Raw genomic sequence first — 15,308 nt, forward strand, 5'->3', positions numbered from 1 at the left:
TCATTAGCACAATGGCCTAGTTATTCAGTAGACATTTATTGAACACCTACTGTGTACTGGGCACTGCTGTAGTTGCTTGGAATGCAGTGGTGAACCAAAATCCTTGCTCCATCCCCATTCTAGAGTTGGGGAAACTGAGGGATGGAAGTGACACCCAAACTCGCCCTAAAGCATGCAGGGCTTGATTCAAAGCCACTGTGGCTCCTGAGCCTAAGCTGTCACGATCATCACACCTCACTTATCAAAGTAACCTTTTAGGTGGTTTTCTGGTTCAATTCCTGATCTCCTCCCTCCAACCCCAATCCAACACACAGACTCAGCATCTAGAAAGCTGCTATTAAAAAGTGAATTAAAAAAAAAAAAGAGTCAGACCACAGATTTCACCTGCCTGTAACCCTCCCACGGCTACATCTCAGAACAAAAGCCAATATCCTATCATGCAATTATAAAAAGGAGTGAAGTACAGATTCACACTTCAATGTGGGTGAGCCATGGAAACATTGTGCTAAATGAAAGAGGTCAGACACAAAGGCCACATATTGTATGGTAGCATTTATATGAAATTTCCAGAATAAGCAAAGCCATAGAGACACATGCAAAGAGCCGACTCACTGGAAAAGACTGATGCTGGGAAAGACTGAGGGCAGGAGAAAGGGGCGACAAAGGATGAGAGAGTTGGATGGCATCACCAAGTCAATGGACATGAGTTCAACAAACGCCAGGAGATAGTTAAGGACAGGGAAGCCTAACATGCTGCAGTCCATGGGGTTGCAAAGAATCAGACACAACTTAGTGACTGAACAACATAGAGACAAAAAGCAGATAGATTAGTGGTTGCCAGAGGACAGGAGGGAGGAATTGGAAATGACAGCTAATGGATTTGAGGTTTTTTCCTGGGTGATGAAATGTTCCAGATTTAGACAGTGGTGATGGTTGCACAACATTACAAATATGCCAAAAAAAAAAAAATACACTAAATTGTGTAGTCTTAAATGGTACATGTTAGGTGAATTTGAATTTCAGCTCAATTTAAAAAATTACAAAAGATAAAAAGCCAGAAGCAAGGGACTTCCCTGTGGTTAAGACTCTGTGCTTCCACTACAGGAGGCATAAGTTCCATCCCTGGTGGGGGAACTAAGATCCCACAAGCCAAGTGGCATGGCCCCCAAAAATTAAAAGCCAGAAGCCAAAGTCCTTCTGGGGACCACCTCAAATGCCCCACACGATCTGCCCACTGCCTCCTTGACCCCATTTCCTACTTCTCTCACTCTGCTTGAGGCATGCTGCCACCTCAGGGCTTTTGCACTGTTCCTGTCTGGACCACTCTTCCTCCTGATCCCCACCTCCATCAGGTCTCTGCTCAAATGTCATCTCAGTGCAGCCCTTGCTGACTCATTTTACAACCCCACCCACTTGCAGAATTTCCCCCGCCCTTTCCCCCCTCTGTCTTCAGCGTCAGAGTCTAGACTCTCAGAGGAGAGGATTTTTTTTTTTAATTAATTAATTTATTTTTGGCAGCGCCGGGTCTTCACTGCTGCACGAAGGCTTTTCTCTAGTTGCAGCGAGTGGGGGTTACAGTGCACAGACTTCTCACAGCGGTGGTTTCTCTTGTTGCAGAGCACAGGTTCCGGGTGGGTTCAGTAGCAGTGGCACACGGGCTTAGTTGCTCCAGGACATGTGGGATCTTCCCAGACCTGGGATCAAACTGGTGTCCCCTGCCTTGGCAGGCAGATTCTTAACCACTGGACTAGAAGGAAGTCCCAGGATGGGATCTTTGGGCTGCTTTCTTCATTGCTATATCCCCAGTGCCTGGAGCAGGGTCAGGTGATGGTGACAATCGGTCAAGGAGGCGGAGGAAAAGGAGCCCCTGGAGCCTCACTCCCTCCCTCTCCTTCCCTGCGCAGGTCTCCCACGTCTTTACCAACTTTGGCAAGGGTATCCGCTACGTGTCTTTTGAGCAGTATGGAAGAGACACGCGTTCCTGGGTGGGGCACTACGGCACCCTTGTGACCCACTCGAGTGTGAGGGTCAGGATCCGCCTGTCCTAGCTAACCAGCCTGACCCGGCCTTCCAGGACAGACTGCCATCTGCTGGACACTAACATCAATCAAGGGCAGCTTTTGCAGCCAGGAGGCAGAGGATGCCTGGGGAAGGGGGTGCGGGGTGGGGGTCCCGTGTGGCCTGTTCCTGGCATTCTTCCAGCGAACCCCACTTGCTGCTGCTTCAGCCAAGGAACCAGGGATCCAACCAGGCTGGTCACTTGCTTCCCCAGGGCAGTGTCAAAGAGTAACTCAGAGACCTGTACTGTACTTGTAAATTTCTTTCTCACATGTGTGGTTATCAGTTTTTAGTCACCAAGTCATGTCCAACTCTTGCAACCCCATGGACTGTAGCCCACCAAGTTCCTCTGTCCATGGGATTTCCCAGGCAAGAATACTGGAGTGGATCACCATTTCCTTCTCCGGGAGATCTTCCTGACCCAGGGATCAAACCCACATCTCCTGCATTGCAGGTGGATTCTTTAGTGACTGAGCCACCAGGGAAATCCTATCCATTGATGTATTAGTTGCTCGGTCATGTCTGAGTCTTTGTGACTCCCATGGACTGTAGCCCACCAGGCTTCTCCGTCCATGGGATCCTCCAGGTAAGAATACTGGAGTGGACTGCCATTCCCTTCTCCAGAATCTTCCCAACCCAGGGATCGAACCCAATGAGTCAAAAAACAAGGGCCAAACCCAGGTTAAAAGTAAGAGGAATGCTGCTGACAATCCTGGACAAGGACTCTTGTCAGCATGTTTTGGGGGTAAGGTAAGCAGGGATTATCCTCGGGGGAACCAACAGGGGCCTCAAAGGGAAGCTAGCCTCTTGTTTGGGGGAATCTCTGGGACTCAGTAGTGGGGCCCATGCAAGCTCCTCCAGCACCACACCCAACAGCACCTCTCCTCTGAGCCATACAGGTGCCATTTCTTTCAGAATTCCTACGGCCCAGTCCGCACTGACCCCCAAACTGTACCTCTTGCCCCTGCGTCGGGGCAGCCAACCTTCTGCCAAGGCGACAGTCTCCTTTTCTCCACACTTGAGCCCACTTGGAGATGGACTCCGGGAGCAAGGCTACCCTGGTGTCTCCGTTTCCCTAGTTGAGTGCAGCTGACAAGCTAGCTTAATAAAAAAATTGGTGCAGAGCATGAGGTGATGGGGGATTGTATCTGTAATTGATGTGCTTGTCTGCCCCCAGCTCTGATCCTAAAAGGCCGTGCGCGATGTTTCCAATAGTGAGAACCTCAGGTGTGCTAAGTGCCATGCAAGAAGTGGGTGAGCTTCAAGAATACAGATGGGCCACAAGGACTCAGCCAACAGCTCCCCTGCCTGTTCTCAGCTGTTCTCCCAGCAGTTCTCAGGGAGGTACCCCATTATCACTGCCATTTGGTCCAGAAGGAAACAGGTTCAGAGTTTAAAAGGCCTGCCCAGGGTCACCTGGCTGGGAACCAGGGGAAGCCAGACTTGCTCCAGATGTTGGGCTCCAGAGCCCAATGATATATGCTCAGCTCCCAAACCTTAAAACCACGGGGCTTCCCCCGTGGTCCAGTGGGCAAGACGCTGCACTTCCAGTCCAAGGGGAGAGCGTTCAATCCTCAGTAGAGAATTAAGATCCCACATGCAGCGCAATGTGGCCAAAAAACAGAGAAGAAAACCTCTAACCTGGCCAAGCACATGAACGGGTGAGGTCCGCATCACTCTCGGTGCCATTTTCCAAGGGAGGAAATGGAGCCAGAGTAGGGAACAAATACACCCGGAGTCACAGAACAAGGAAGAGGCAGAGGCAGGATTTGAATCCAGGTGTGTGTCTGAGAAGAGCCGTGCACACCACTCAATCCCACCAACACCCCTTTGTCACCAACATTACAATTACTGCCACTTTTCAGATGAGGAAGCTTGACAGGAGGGCTTTCACGTCCAGGCCCTTGGCCTGAAGGAAGGGGCACTGGACCTCAGCGCTATCCACCTGATTCCAAAGCTTGTAACAGCAGTCACTGCATGTGCTACTATACAGGTAAAGCATCTGGTTAAATCGTCACCAAATCCAACAGAGGAGATACTGTGAGCGGAGCTATTTTTTTCTGGTGAAAGAAACTGAGGCCAGAGGTGATGTCCAGTTGCCAAGACCACAAAGAGGGTGAATACCACGCAAGAGGGTTCAGGTCACAACCTTGGGGGCTGGGGTCTTTATTGCAACCCCTCCCCAGTAGATGGCAGTACAGAGTCTTGTCCCAGCAGAAGCAAGGGTGTTGGGAGAGGGGCGCCCAGGACCCCTATGAGTTAAGGGTCCACTGGGCTGGGCTTTGAACCCAGACCAGCTACTTCTAGAGCTGGACTTGCTTCCTGAGGGCACTGCAGGTGCACCGAGGGAAAGAAAGTTCTCCTGTGTGATTACCCACCCACCGGGTCCCCCACAGTCACTTCTTCTTCTGCACGTGGCCACAGTCGTACTTGCCGCGCACGACCTTGAGCTTGACGCCCGGCAGGTCCTGCGTGCGGCCGCCCTGTACGAGAACCACGTGGTGCTCCTGCAGGCTGTGGCCCTCTCCGGGGATGAAGCAGACGACCTCCCGGCCGGTGCTGAGCTTCACGCGGCAACACTTGCGGTTGGCTGAGTTGGGCTTCTTGGGCTTGCGGATAAAGGTGCGCAGGACCACGCCCTTCAGCTGTGGCCGGCCCTCCGTAGGGCCCAGTTTCCGAGGCGGAAACTTCGGGGGGCCCAGACGGTGTAGCTGGTTCAGGGTGGCCATGGGACGTGTGGCCCAAGGCCGGGGGGCCAGGGCTAGGCCTGGAGAGACAACCAGGAGGGCGGAAGAAGGATTATTATCCCAGTGAACAGATAATAGCATCAGCCACTCGCTCTTTTGTTCTAGGCGCCGTCCAAGCATTTCGCGGGGCTGTATTTGTTTATGGCTGGGGGTACTCATGGCTGAGAGTAATATTAGTAACAACATTTATGGAGCAATCACCATGTGTCCGGTTCTTTTTTAAGCATTTCGTAAGAATTAACTCACAGGTTTCCACTGTGTCCTGTACTGTTCTATGCATCGTAACTACATTAACACATACTGCCTCACTGCCACCCTATGGGCGGGGGTTGGGGGTGGGGGGCTGGTCTCCGGACCGTGTCACTCCTCCTCCTGTCACCCCACTCCCATCCCCATGAGTAGATTCTGTCAACTGAGACTTCACAACTGATCGAAATCCCCACCCTCCTCCACAGTATCCATCCTGGTCCTGTCTACCCTTGATTCCCACTGGACTCTCCTGTCCTCCTCCTCCCAGGTCTCCCTATTTCTACTGTCTGCTCCCCACACGCAGCCAGAGGTACTCTGTGGACACCTGGGTCAGATACATTCCTCCCCTGCTCAGAGCCTCCCTATGGCTCCATCTCAGTCAGGCGAAGAGCCAATTCCCACCCAGGGGCAGCCCAAGCCCCCCACTTACCATAATTTAGGGACGTGCTAAGCCCACGGAGAAGGCTGGACCAAGACATCCCACCGCCTGCAGAGTCCCTGTATTGGGATGAGAAAGTGGCCTTCGTTGGGGTAGGGTCCAAACTCTCCCCAACTCTCCCTATTTAGTGAAGTGAAAGTCACTCAGTCGTGTCCGATTATTTGTGACCCCACGGACTATACAGTCCATGGAATTTTCCAGGCCAGAATACTGGAGTGGGCAGCCTTTCCCTTCTCCAGGGGATCTTCCCAACCCAAGGATCGAACCCAGGTCTCCCACACTGCAGGCGGACTCTCTACCAGCTGAGCCACAAGGGAAGCCCAAATTCTCCCCAACCCTCTCTATTTAGCCTTCCGGTTAAATCTAAGCAATTTCTTCTACCGTATAAGCGCAACCCCTAACGCTGCTAACAGAAAGTCCCTCCGTAAGTTTAGGCTTGCACTGAATAGGCTCTCGGGGAGCCAACTGTCCCTGCTCACATACAGAAGAAAACAGGAATCTGAGGGGAGACCCCGGAAGTTTGGAAAACCCGAGCTCTGCAGACCTTACCGACCCTAGCCCGGTCCGCCGACACGCAGAAAGCGATTTCTAGCGTGACCTGGGGATTACTCTGGCAGTGATTGGCTGGTTCTGCCTCTCGTGTACACTGAAGCAGCGGGGAACAGAGGACGATTGGACAACGATAGTGTCAATCTCGGGCAACTGTTCTCACTGAATTGTGTCTTTTTGAGACATGGAAGGGGTTCACCCCTTTCAGGGTCTGATTGGCTAGTCTCGAGCAGAACAGCAGCTTTGTAACTGGTCTAAAGGCGCAGTGGGCGGGACGAAGGGTGCGTGACTCTTTGTCCGCCTTCCAAGATGGCTGCGTCCATAGTGAGGCGCTTGGGGCTTCTAGTGGCTGGTCGGGGCCTGCGGCTTCGAGGAGGCTGTGTCTGTAACCAGAGCTTCAAGAGAAGTTTCGCTACGGAGATACGGGACCGGAGCCTCCTGTACGAACACGCGCGTGAGGGCTACAGCGCACTCCCTCAGCTGGATATGGAACCACTGTGCGCATACCCGGAAGATGCCGCGCGCGCCCTGGAGCTCCGCAAGGGGGAATTGCGGTCGAAGGATCTGCCCGGCATCGTGAGTGCGCTTGCGCGGTCCAACCTCCGGCCGGTCCGCTTTGCCTATTGGCTGTTCGCTTTACGGACGAAATGGGCTTGCAAGATACTATCCAGCAGGGGGCGTTCTGATCGCAAGAATTTTAATTTCTTCCCAGTTTAGCCAATGTGTTGTGCCTGGCACCTAAGTACGGTGTCAGATACCACGGAGCGCTAAAGCCCTACTGTCCATATAGCCATGATGCTCCTAGTCCGTAAAGCGTACAGGGTACCCAGTCTGCCCTAGGAACTTACTGTCTTCCCGCGCCCTCTGTGCTCAGACCTCTTGCTAGGCTTAAGGTAAAACCACAAAGAAAAACGGGGAACAGGGATATGAATCAGTGGGTAAGGAGAGACTCTTGCCCTTGGGGAGTGAGAGGAAGAGTTATGCACTTACCCCACAGGTATCAGACAGTTAAGTAGTGTTATTTTATGAACGAATGTGTTTTTGAACAGATTTAGGGAGTGCGTATGTTCTGTACCTGGTGTTGAGAACAAGGCAGTGAATATTAATATTCATACTACTGGGCTTCCCTGGTGGTTCAGGTGGTAAAGAATCTACCTGTAATGCAGGAGACCCAGGTTGGATCTCTAGGTCGGAAAGAATCCCTGTCAGGGCTACCCACTCCAGTATTCTTGCCTGCAGAATTCCATGGACAGAAGAGCTGGCTGGCTACAGTCCATAGCATCACAAAGAGTTGGACACGACTAAGCGACTAACACACACACATTCATACTGCTACTACTACTAATAAAGCCAGCACTTACATAATACTACATGCTGGTGAACTAGGACTGGAATTACCATATTTCTAGACCCTGCTGAAGTGCTGAGGGTGATAGGGACCCCAAATCCTCCCAGCCCTCTCTTGGACCCCACCCCCACCCCCGTACATCCAATCTAGTATAAGTGCTTTATACTTAGATGAGTCTCCTTTAAGTTTCACAGCAACCCTATGAGATGGGTGCCATTATTTCCACAGTTGTTCCAGAGGGGAAACTAAGGCTCAGAGAAGTTAATTTAAAAAGAAACAAGCATATGGCAGTTCCTCAAAAAATTAAACATAGAATTACCATGTAATCCAGCAATCCCACTTCTGAGTACATATACCAAAAAGAAAAAGAAAAGCGGGGACTCAAACAGATACCTGTATGTCTGTGTTTATAGCAGCATTATTCACAGTGGCCAAAAGGTGGAAGCAACCCAAGTGTCCACTGATCAATGAATGGATAAAGAAAATGTGGTAGGGACTTCCCTGGTAATCCGATGGTTAAGACTTCATGTTCCAAAGCAGGGGGTGCAGGTTCGATCCCTGGCCAGGAAGCTAAGACCCCACAAGCACTGAGGCCAAAAAACCAAAATGTGAAACAGAAGCAATACTGTAACCAATACAATAAAGACTTTAAAAATGGTCCACATCAAAAAGAATCTTGTAAAAGAAAATGTGGTAAATACTTGCAATGGAATAATATTCAGCCTTAAAAAGGAAGGAAATTCCGACACATGCTACAATGTGAGTGCTCAGTTGATCAGTCACGTCTGCCTCTTTGCAACTCCATGGACTGTAGCCTGCCAGCCTCCTCTGTCCATGAGATTTTCCAGCAAGAACACTAGAGGGGGTTGCCATTTCCTCCTCCAGGGGATCTTCCCGACCCCTGTGTCTCCTGTGTTTCCTGCGTTGGCAGGTGGATTCTTTAGCACTGAGCCACCTGGGAAGCCCATACTACAACATGGATTTACCTTAAAGACCTTATTCTAGGTGAAGTAAGCCAGTCGCAAAAGGGCAAACACTGTGTGATTCCAGTTCTGTGAGGCTTCTGGATTTGTCTCAGTCAAATCCACAGAGACAGAATGTAGAATGGTAGTTGCCAGGGGCAGGGGGAGGAGGGACTGTCTAGTGGGTACAGAGTTTCAGTTTGGGAAGGTTGAGTAGTTCCAGAGATGGGTAGTTGTGATGATAGCACAATATGAACGTATTTAATGCCACTAAAATGTACACTTAAAAAACAGTTAACGTGGTAAATTCTATGTATATTTTACCCCAGATCTCGACATGGCAGGAGCTGAGGCAGCTGCGGGAACAGATCCGGAGCCTGGAGGAGGAGAAAGAGGCCGTGACTGAGGCAGTGCGGGCCCTGATGGTGAGCGCAGGGGTCCTGGGCAGGTGTGGGGCTGGCAGCAGGATGCCTCTGGCTACAGGTAACGGGAAACCAAATTTCAGGAGTTTGAAGGATATGGACATTCATCATCTCACACCACAACCATCCAGGGCCAGGCATCCCTGGGGCTGATTCTTAACCACTGGACCACCAGGGAAGTCCCTAGCTCATCATCTTGGGGACCCCATGCAACAGCCTGGCTGGGAAGCTCCTGCTCTCAACCCATTTCACAGACCAGGATACCAAGGCTTGGAGAGGGGAAGAGATTTGCCCAAGAGCACACTCTGGTTGGCACCCAACTTTCAGACCCAGTTCTGCTGCATTCCCTGGTGCTCAGGACCACAGAAGGTTTCGAGTATCAAAGACCATTGGTGTCAGGCCTCCATATGCATGCTCATAGACTTCACCATTCTGAGTCTCAGTTTTCTCATCAACAGAATGGGAATCACATTGATACGAACCTCATAGTGGGGGTTATGAAGAAAAAGGATCATCTGAGAGTCCTCTGCACATGGCTAGACATGAGGCAGCACTAAACTGAGCTACAGGGTGTGACTGCTATTATGTTATCTTGCCTCCTCCCAGTTTTACTGATAGAGAAACTGAGGTACAGAGTGGAGGAGGGTCCAACCAGGCACTGGCAGAGCAAGGAGTTCATATCCCCTAGCCCTGAACTTTCACCCCTCTTTCCCCTCCCCCTCATCCCCAACTTCATCACTGTAATCACCTCCTCATCTCTTTTCTACCAGGTAAACCAAGACAACAATCAAGTACAGCAGGTACTACAGAGAGTTGCTATCCTGTCCCTGATTGGGGGTGGGCAGCACAGATAACCATTATCAGTCATAAAGTCTCCATTGTATGTGACGGAAAACATAACTCAAGTAGGAGTAAGAAAAACAACAACGGGCTCTGTTGATTAATGAAACTAAAAATACTGGCTTCAGGTATAGCCGGATCCAGCTCCTGGCTCCTCCATATTTGGTTCAGCTTTCTCCCCTTGGGGAAGGGAAGACAAGGTCTGGTGCAAAGAGGACTATTTTCTTGATAGTTCCAGACAAAGCCCTGGGGCTGATTGTGATGAGTTTGTCTTGGATCATGTGCCTGTCTTTATGCCAATCACTCTGGCCGAGCGATGGAATGTTCTAGTAGGCCAAGCCAGACTCATGTCCTTGTGGACGTGCCACGAAGTAGTGATGGGAGGTTCCTGAAAGGAAATTCAGGATGTTGAGCCCAAAGAAGAAGCAACAAAGTCCACCACAGAGGTTGTACTAGCCAGGACCCACCCTCTCCTGGGCTGACCCCACGTGTCCCGCTCCCAGGACCCCCAATATCAGAGTCTGCGGGCACATGGCCGGGAGATCCGGAAGCAGCTCACACTCCTCTACCCCAAGGAGGCCCAGCTCGAGGAGCAGTTCTACCTGCGGGCACTAAGGCTGCCCAACCAGACCCACCCAGACGTGGTAAGCACCTCTCCGGGCAGCAGGGGAGGCCAGGGCCCTGTCCAGTGCCACTTTCCCTTTGACACCCACTGTTCCCTGCAGCCTGTCGGGGATGAAAGCCAGGCCCGTGTGCTCCATGTGGTTGGAGACAAGCCAGGTAGGCCACAGCCCAGGCTAGGGAGCCCCAGGCTTGGGGCGGGGGCTCCTGGGGTCTGGGACTGTGGCTGGAGCCTGTAGAGCCCTGGGCTTTCTCACACTGTCTCGTGTGTGTGTGTGTGTGTGTGTCTGTTTGCACATCCTCTTACCCTATTGCTTTTCATCCACATACAGCTTTCTCCTTCCAACCCCGGGGCCACCTGGAAATAGCCGAGAAACTCGACATCATCCGACAGAAGTGAGCCCCCCTCCTCCCAGACCCTGCCATTCAGCCACCCCCCACCCCAGCAGCTGGCTGCCGGCTCCACTTCAGTGGGCTCCACATGGGATGTGGAACCACCAGGGCCTCTCCCGGCATGAATGTTTGATGACCGGCCTCCCGCCTGGCAGCTGGGCCTCTGCCCCGGGGTGCTTGAGTCCCCCTCTTTCCCCCACCAGCCCCGGCCCACAGGCCCCCACCTGTCTGCCCATCTGTCTCCCAGGCGCCTGTCCCACGTGTCTGGCCACCGCTCCTATTACCTGCGCGGGGCTGGGGCCCTCCTGCAGTACGGCCTGGTCAACTTCACACTCAACAAGCTCATCCACCGGGTATGGGCCAGGATGGGAGGGCTGCCGGGAGGGGGTGGCATCGAAGCTGAGCTCCAAAGGCTCAAGGTGGAGAGGAGGGGGTGACCTCCACTCCAGTCACTGTTTTCAGAGCTTATGTGTATCATTGGCATACTTCATTCTTAGGGCAGCGTTAAGAGGAGAGTGCTATTACTGTCCCCTTTAGAGATGGAGAAATTGAGGCCTGGAGAGGGAGGAGCTGTCCAGGATCTCTGGCTCATGTGTGGGGCTGGCCCGAGAGCCTGCACCTGTCACCACTGGCCCTCGCTGCCTGCCTGCAATGGACAGCGAGTGTGGGGAAAGAACAGTGTCTGTTGAAACTGGGGGAGTCGGCAAGGGCTGAGGGCTGGTCATGCAGCGACCAATGGGACACTGGTCACCGTGAGGGACTCGGACATGTCCTGAGGGCACTGGGAGTCTCAGAGGGTGGGGGACACAGTCAGATCTATACGTGAAACTACACCTCCCCTGCCCTGTATGGTAGACCTGAGTGAGGACATCAGGAGGCCCCAGTGACAGGGCCCCAGCAGCCCAGGGCCAGCTCCATGCCCAGGGCTCGGGCCCACCTCAGTGTCCTCTCAAGTGGAACGGACTTTGGAGTGACACAGGGGAACTGTGAGGCCCCTCTGCAGTGTCCTTTCTTAAGGCCTGAGCTTGGGGTCTGGTGGGGGTCCTGGCTTTGCTCCTCACCCCTTCCCTCCCCGCTCCCAGGGCTTCACCCCCATGACGGTGCCAGACCTTCTCCGAGGAGCTGTGTTTGTGAGTGAGGACCCTCCACTCCCCATGCCCAGCCATGTGTCAGGCCCTGTTATGGGGACCCCAGGCAGCAAGACCAGCCTGTCTCCCTTGAAGAAACTGCCCTGGGGCTGGGTTGAGCGAGTGGCATCATAACAGGGAACTCGGGGTGAATCTGGGGCTTCCCAGGTGGCTCAGTGGTAAAGAATCCACCTGCTGATGCAGGAGCTGTGGGTTTGATCCCTGGGTCAGGACAATCCCTTGGAGGAGGAAATGGCAACCCACTCCAGTATTCTTGCCTGGAAAATTCCGTGGACAGAGGAGCTGGCGGGCTGCAGTCCATGGAGTCACAAGGAGTCAGACACGACTGAGTGACTGAGCACGAACACGCATGCAGGGTGATCCCCTTCCTCCCAGGGGAGGAGCAGGGGATGTGATGACAGAACAGGGGCCACTGAGGTTACCTGTCCTCTGGCCTCCTCCCCAGGAAGGCTGTGGGATGACACCAAATGCCAAACCATCCCAAATTTACAACATCGACCCCTCCCGCTTTGAAGACCTCAACCTGGCCGGGACAGCAGAGGTAGGACTTGCAGGTGAGAGTGTACCTGGGGACCAGAGCAGAGTGAGAGCACCTCGGGTCCTCAGAGCAGGAGGGATTGAAAGGGGACAGCCGGGAGCATCCTGGGGGGTGACGGCTGCATGCCCAGGGCCTACGTGTACAGTTGTGTAGGTTGTTTACTGCCCAATAGTGCAGTGAGGATCCAGCCATGTATCCTGACATGAGGTTGTGTCTGCCAGAAGGGACACCTTTTCTAATTTCCACAAAGGTTTCCTGTGGATGGATGGATGGTGGCCCTGGCTGACCCCTTCTGTCCCCTTCTCCTCCCAGGCTACTTCATGGACCACTCCGTGGCCTTCAGGGACCTGCCAATCAGGTGATGCCTTGTTCCTTTAGACCTTGTCCCCACCTGTGACATCCCCTGTCCTCTCCCTGACCCCACCTACCCACCCCCCCAGGATGGTTTGTTCCAGTACCTGCTACCGGGCGGAAACAGACACGGGGAAGGAGCCGTGGGGGCTGTATCGTGTACATCACTTCACCAAGGTTGGCATAGCTAGGACTGGGGGTGGGGCACACCCCAACAGCCTAGCACTGCCTGACTCCTGTGCCCCCCACCCTGCCCCAGGTGGAGATGTTTGGGGTGACAGGCCCCGGGCTGGAGCAGAGCTCAGAGCTGCTGGAGGAGTTCCTGTCCCTTCAGATGGAGATCTTGACAGAGCTGGGCTTGCACTTCCGGTGCGGAGAGGGGCCAGGGGCTGAGGTGGATGGTGGGGTCTGGGGTCAGGGACAGAGGGTGAGGGGTGGGGGAGGAGGGAAAGGCTGGCTGGGTGCTCTCCTATCTTGAAAACCCTTACCACCTCTTCTCCCTCTGCCCCCTTTTGCCTGTGTTAGGATTGTATATAGGCTGTCTATCAACCCGTAAAAGCCTGTGTACGATTCAGTGTCAAGACCGGGTCCCTTCCCTCCTGTGACTCCCCGTCCCTAGCATGCTGTCTCATCTGCCTAGTCCAAGATGGCTTTTTAAAATACTGTTTTAGTTACTTATTATTGTTACTGGCTGTGCTGGGTCTTCATTGCTGTGCAGGCTTTCTCCAGTTGCAGCGAGCGGGGGCTACTCTCTAGTTGCCATGTGCAGGCTTCTCATTGCAGTGGCTTCTCTTGTTGTAGAGCATGGGCTCTAGAGTGCCCAGGCTTCCATAGTTGCAACACATGGGTTCAGTAGTTGTGGCTCCCGGGCTCCAGAGCATAGGCTCAATAGTTGTGGCGTATGTGCTTTGTGGCTCCACAGCATGTGGGATCTTCCTGGATCAGAGATGAAACCCATGTCCCCTGCATTGGCAGGTGGATTCTTAACCACTGAGCCACCAGGGAAGCCCCAAGACAGCCTTTTACCATCCAGTGGGAAGGGGAGGTTGGGGAGAGGGCACACCCCTTCCTTCTAAGGGGGTGACCGGACTTCACGAGCCCCACTGCCTCTCTCACCCTGTCAGTCACACGTAGTTTTCAGGAGAGGCAGAGAAGTGTGGACTTTTTCTCTGGGTGACCCATGACAGAAATCTGGGGGTGCTGTTGCTATAGAAGGAAGAATAGCCATGGTGAACAAACAGCCCAGTGACTTGGCCATCTCGTCCCCTTTGCCACCATCATCTCTTTATCACCTCCGTTTCCCTCTTTTGGGGCTTCCTCCCCTTCCATCACCTCCCACTGCCCCCACCCCACCCCACACCTCTCACCTGCTGCCCTTCGCCCTGTCTTTCTCTGGGGCTGCAGAGTCCTGGACATGCCCACACAGGAGCTGGGCCTGCCTGCCTACCGCAAGTTTGACATCGAGGCCTGGATGCCAGGCCGAGGCCGCTTCGGCGAGGTGAGCCCCCTGCCTGGTGGGGGCCTCAGGGTGGGAAAGAGGACCCCCCCTCCACTGCCCCCCACAGCCCATCGTCTCAGCCCATCCCACCCCCCACACCCAGGTCACCAGTGCTTCCAACTGCACGGACTTCCAGAGCCGCCGTCTGCACATCATGTTCCAGACAGAGGCCGGGGAGCTGCAGTTTGCACACACAGTGAGCCCACACCCTCTCCCGCCCTGCCCTGCACCCCCACACCGGAGACCCCCCACCGCAGCCCCTCCCCTGGGCCTGCTGGAGCCTGGATCTGAGCGTCCCATCCTCTCAGGTGAACGCCACGGCCTGTGCGGTCCCTCGTCTCCTCATCGCCCTCCTGGAGAGCTATCAGCAGAAGGTGAGGGGCGGGGGCGGTGGGAGGATCCCACGGAGGGAGGCAGAGGCCGGAGGCTGGAAGGCTGGCTGGGTAGCTGCCTGAGGCCTGCTGTCTCCCCAGGACGGCTCGGTGCTTGTGCCCCCTGCCCTCCAGCCCTACCTCGGCACCGATCGGATCACCACCCCCACCCACGTGCCTCTCCAGTACATCGGCCCCAACCAGCCCCAGAAGCCCAGGCTCCCGGGCCAGCCTGCCTCGAGCTGAGGACTCCTCCTCGTTGGCCAGTAGCGTTGTCACCACTTCCTGGAGCTTAGGGGTCCCTGGGCCCCTGGGACCTAGTGTCCTGAGTCTGTCCCGACATCCACCTTCTTCATGTCCACTCCCCACCTGGGCCTCTGGACTCCAGGGCCCACCTCTCTCTCCTACGCCTCTTCTTCCTGGGGATCAGTCGGAAACCCTGTTGTCATTGGGGGTCTCAGCCTGCAGTGGGAAGTAGTGGTTCCTCCAGGGGGACTTGGAGGTCTGGGGGAGGGCGGAGGAGAGGGAGAGGAGGCCTCCATGCCTCCTTCTTTCTTCCCACCCTCAGTGGTTAAGAGAAGGTCCCCTAATAAACGGTCAGAACAAAGGCCTGTGTGGGTCTGTGAGTGAGGGAGGTGGCCTGGCCGACTTGCCAGGGGTGCTGGCCAGTTGCCCAGAGGTGCTAAACCATCCAGGGGTCTGTGGCTGCAGGGACCATGCCAGCACCCCTGGAGCATGTAGAGGGTAGCCTGGGGGTCACTGAGGGAACCAAGA

The 15,308-nt window shown here is 54.1% G+C and overlaps 3 protein-coding genes across 19 annotated transcripts in view; 2 read left to right on the plus strand and 1 right to left on the minus strand.

Moving 5' to 3' along the window:
* Nucleotides 1–5,005, plus strand: part of LOC145515620 (F-box only protein 17) — a 31,697-nt gene extending 26,692 nt beyond the window's left edge. For all 11 annotated transcript variants that reach the window (XM_081516474.1, XM_081516476.1, XM_081516473.1 and 8 more), the window contains one exon: nt 1,905–5,005. In XM_081516474.1, the coding sequence (XP_081372600.1) occupies nt 1,905–2,048 (144 nt within the window). In that variant the 3' untranslated portion in view covers nt 2,049–5,005. The remainder of the gene's footprint in view (nt 1–1,904) is intronic.
* Nucleotides 4,195–6,568, minus strand: MRPS12 (mitochondrial ribosomal protein S12). Of its 6 annotated transcripts, none has more exons than XM_081516486.1 (3): nt 6,550–6,568; nt 5,485–5,552; nt 4,195–4,825 (listed from the first exon to the last, which is right to left on the minus strand). In XM_081516486.1, exons 2-3 carry the CDS (start codon nt 5,531–5,533, stop codon nt 4,455–4,457), a joined length of 420 nt encoding a protein of 139 aa, XP_081372612.1. In that variant the 5' UTR covers nt 5,534–5,552; nt 6,550–6,568; the 3' UTR covers nt 4,195–4,454. The 6 variants fall into 6 exon arrangements, with proteins under 6 accessions (XP_081372612.1, XP_081372609.1, XP_081372607.1 ...); XM_081516483.1 differs by lacking the exon at nt 6,550–6,568 and adding an exon at nt 6,047–6,093; XM_081516481.1 differs by lacking the exon at nt 6,550–6,568 and adding an exon at nt 6,043–6,093.
* SARS2 (seryl-tRNA synthetase 2, mitochondrial) lies at nt 6,326–15,141 on the plus strand. Of its 2 annotated transcripts, XM_081516467.1 has the most exons (16): nt 6,326–6,618; nt 8,682–8,777; nt 9,545–9,574; nt 10,118–10,258; nt 10,340–10,394; nt 10,568–10,631; nt 10,876–10,981; nt 11,711–11,758; nt 12,222–12,330; nt 12,627–12,672; nt 12,755–12,842; nt 12,925–13,034; nt 14,070–14,163; nt 14,267–14,359; nt 14,472–14,537; nt 14,637–15,141. In XM_081516467.1, exons 1-16 carry the CDS (start codon nt 6,352–6,354, stop codon nt 14,778–14,780), a joined length of 1,557 nt encoding a protein of 518 aa, XP_081372593.1. In that variant the 5' UTR covers nt 6,326–6,351; the 3' UTR covers nt 14,781–15,141. The 2 variants fall into 2 exon arrangements, with proteins under 2 accessions (XP_081372593.1, XP_081372594.1); XM_081516468.1 differs by lacking the exon at nt 11,711–11,758.
* The last annotated feature ends 167 nt before the right edge of the window (nt 15,142–15,308 follow it).

This window comes from Giraffa tippelskirchi, chromosome 7 (assembly GCF_054371585.1).
Source record: "Giraffa tippelskirchi isolate mGirTip1 chromosome 7, T2T-mGirTip1v1.2.pri, whole genome shotgun sequence".
Classification (NCBI taxonomy): domain Eukaryota; kingdom Metazoa; phylum Chordata; class Mammalia; order Artiodactyla; family Giraffidae; genus Giraffa; species Giraffa tippelskirchi.

What these genes read in the sequence shown, in the direction of transcription:
- MRPS12 (XM_081516486.1), bottom strand. Translation starts at nt 5,533, where the DNA reads ATGTCTTGGTCCAGCCTTCTCCGTGGGCTTAGCACGTCCCTAAATTAT. An exon ending in TAGCACGTCCCTAAATTATG is followed by an intron (nt 4,826 to 5,484) that starts GTAAGTGGGGGG and finishes TTGTCTCTCCAG; the next exon opens with GCCTAGCCCTGGCCCCCCGG.
- SARS2 (XM_081516467.1), top strand. Translation starts at nt 6,352, where the DNA reads ATGGCTGCGTCCATAGTGAGGCGCTTGGGGCTTCTAGTGGCTGGTCGG. An exon ending in TCAACAAGCTCATCCACCGG is followed by an intron (nt 10,982 to 11,710) that starts GTATGGGCCAGG and finishes CCCCGCTCCCAG; the next exon opens with GGCTTCACCCCCATGACGGT. An exon ending in GTGTACATCACTTCACCAAG is followed by an intron (nt 12,843 to 12,924) that starts GTTGGCATAGCT and finishes ACCCTGCCCCAG; the next exon opens with GTGGAGATGTTTGGGGTGAC.